General features: G+C 43.5%; 1 protein-coding gene across 1 annotated transcript in view; it reads left to right on the top strand.

Moving 5' to 3' along the window:
- The first annotated feature begins 376 nt into the window (after nt 1-376).
- Nucleotides 377-2,207, top strand: part of LOC112080468 (hemicentin-1-like) — a 3,931-nt gene continuing 2,100 nt past the window's right edge. Inside the window, exon 1 of the mRNA XM_024146251.2 lies at nt 377-450. Within this exon, the coding sequence (XP_024002019.1) occupies nt 399-450 (52 nt within the window). The 5' untranslated portion in view covers nt 377-398. The remainder of the gene's footprint in view (nt 451-2,207) is intronic.

Raw genomic sequence — 2,207 nt, 5'->3', positions numbered from 1 at the left:
TGATGGTCGTCAACTGAAACATTCTGTTTTGGGGCAACAGGACAAGTTTGGAATCAGTAGCAGTCATGAAGGGATGAGGCAAGAGAGGAAGGCATTTTACACATCTGAACTCTCCCAATAYATTCGAGAGTACACACTTTCATTTAAACCAGCCTACTCTTTGAGTAAAGTAACACGGAAATAAAAACAAAATGTTTTAGCAACCTGGAATCTCTACACAAGATGGTTGAGGCKTGTATAAAGAATGTATGAAAAAATCATAATTTTGTGACTTGTATGTTGAAATCTGGGACATTACAGCATGTCAACATAACACTTCCTGTATTAAAGAAGGTTTAAAGGTGTCCACATATCTTAGGTGGCCACAGAGAGTGGTAGTAGACTGAGGTAGTAATACTATGGCATTCGATTTGAATACTATCTACACTGTGTTGGCACTGGCACTGAGAGGTAAGGGGTCTTTCTCACACACACACGCGCACGCACACACACACACATACACACACACACACACAGTATACATTTAATTCACACATGTATAAAGATGACTGAATCATTTAGTCAATTAATCCCACAAAGGATGGAGTTACTAATGGCAATGTGACAAAAAAAAACATTAATTAATTAATTCACACAACCGCACGTGCACACACGCACACACAAAGTCACAATTTCAGTGTGATCATTGTACAACATATCGAGCAAATTGTTAGCCACTCACGTGAGTCTGTGACAAACAACATTATTCAGACACAGCTCATCAGGATGTATGATGCCCTTAAAGTGGCAATCAGCAGTTGCTACACCATTTTTGGACTTACAGTGTAAATGAATGATATGCACCCATTGATTCAACTGCTCCTCTGTCACGTTCCTCCGGGACCGTCGGTAGTTTCTCGTTGTTATTGCTATGTCGTTACTTCGGTCTGGGCCGCGTGAGTTAGTTGGCGCTGGAGTGGCAGTCTATCGTTTTGTATTTCTAGTGTTATGGGTATTTTGTGTTCGGACCCCTGGTATGATTCTCAATATAGTGAGACCATGGTGTAGTTCGTTTGTCTCTTGATTGAGAGTTCATACTAAGAGCCGACACGGTCTTCAATGAGAGCCTAGGTAGTCTTTGTCGGGATAGTATGTATGTCCTGGTGGTTAGCCAGTTATGGCTTACGTCCAGAGAGCAGGGATCTGTAATGCCGGTTAGTCACAGTTTGGTTGTTCCGTTTGTTTATTTGTGTGGTTTGTTTTGGTTTTGCCATTAAAATTATGAATACGCCTCGCTACTACACCGTCATCTTGGTCCCCGATCCACTGATTGACTGGCGGCTCGTGCCTTCGTAGGAGGATGAACTGAACATTTGAACCAGCCGTTACACCGCTTCAAGCAAGTGATGCAAGACAAAGGAGATGACTTGTGAACTACGGAAAAAGGAGGACCGTTACCGAAGCGGCCTGCCCATTACATCATAACCGACGGGGCTGATAGTGGAGCAGAGTCTGCAAACCTTAAAAGTTGCTTTGGTGTCCACATGCACCTAACAGCAACCTATCATAGGTCCAAATACACTAAGAAGTCGTGAAGAGGGACTCCGACAAAAACCTATTTCCCCTAGTCAAGGAGCTGAAATGTAATATTTGGCATGGGTTCCTCATAGATCTCAACCGGTGTCTTTAAGCTGCATAATCATGTGAGCATCCTAATGACTGTTTCATATCGTCGCCCTGGTAATGGCAAACATACGCGGCTTGGCCTCCATGGAACCCGCCAAGGACACTTATGACATGAGCTGTAGTGGCATATGGCCCAGTAACGGATCACTGCGGGGCCTAATAGCTTCCATGGCCCACCATCAACTAGGTGCTGGGACCTCCTCCCCATTGGTACTCTGTATGATCGTCATTCATTATCGTTATGTCCCTCGCTGTTCCGACTGGTTATTTAACTTTATTTGTCTAACTTCTTTTATTTCTCAATTTTCTCACGTTTATTTTGTAGGCTAGGAGCTTCCTATTGAGATAGAGATGAGAGAGAGAGATAGATCCGAGAGAGATGAGAGCCCTAGATCGGTCTCAGTCATGCGACAGTCTCATGATTGAGATCCGTTCGAGCAGAGAGATGTTTCTGATTTTCGAGAGAGAATCACAGTTCAATGGTTTCACGGCATTGACGACGGAAAGTACTTTGAGTGAGAGAACTGTAGAGTAAGAGTTCC

The sequence above is a fragment of the Salvelinus sp. IW2-2015 genome, unplaced genomic scaffold (genome assembly GCF_002910315.2).
Source record: "Salvelinus sp. IW2-2015 unplaced genomic scaffold, ASM291031v2 Un_scaffold16327, whole genome shotgun sequence".
Classification (NCBI taxonomy): Eukaryota; Metazoa; Chordata; class Actinopteri; order Salmoniformes; family Salmonidae; genus Salvelinus; species Salvelinus sp. IW2-2015.
Note: the sequence above shows the minus strand (reverse complement) of the source record. Positions and strands in the feature narration are given on the sequence as shown.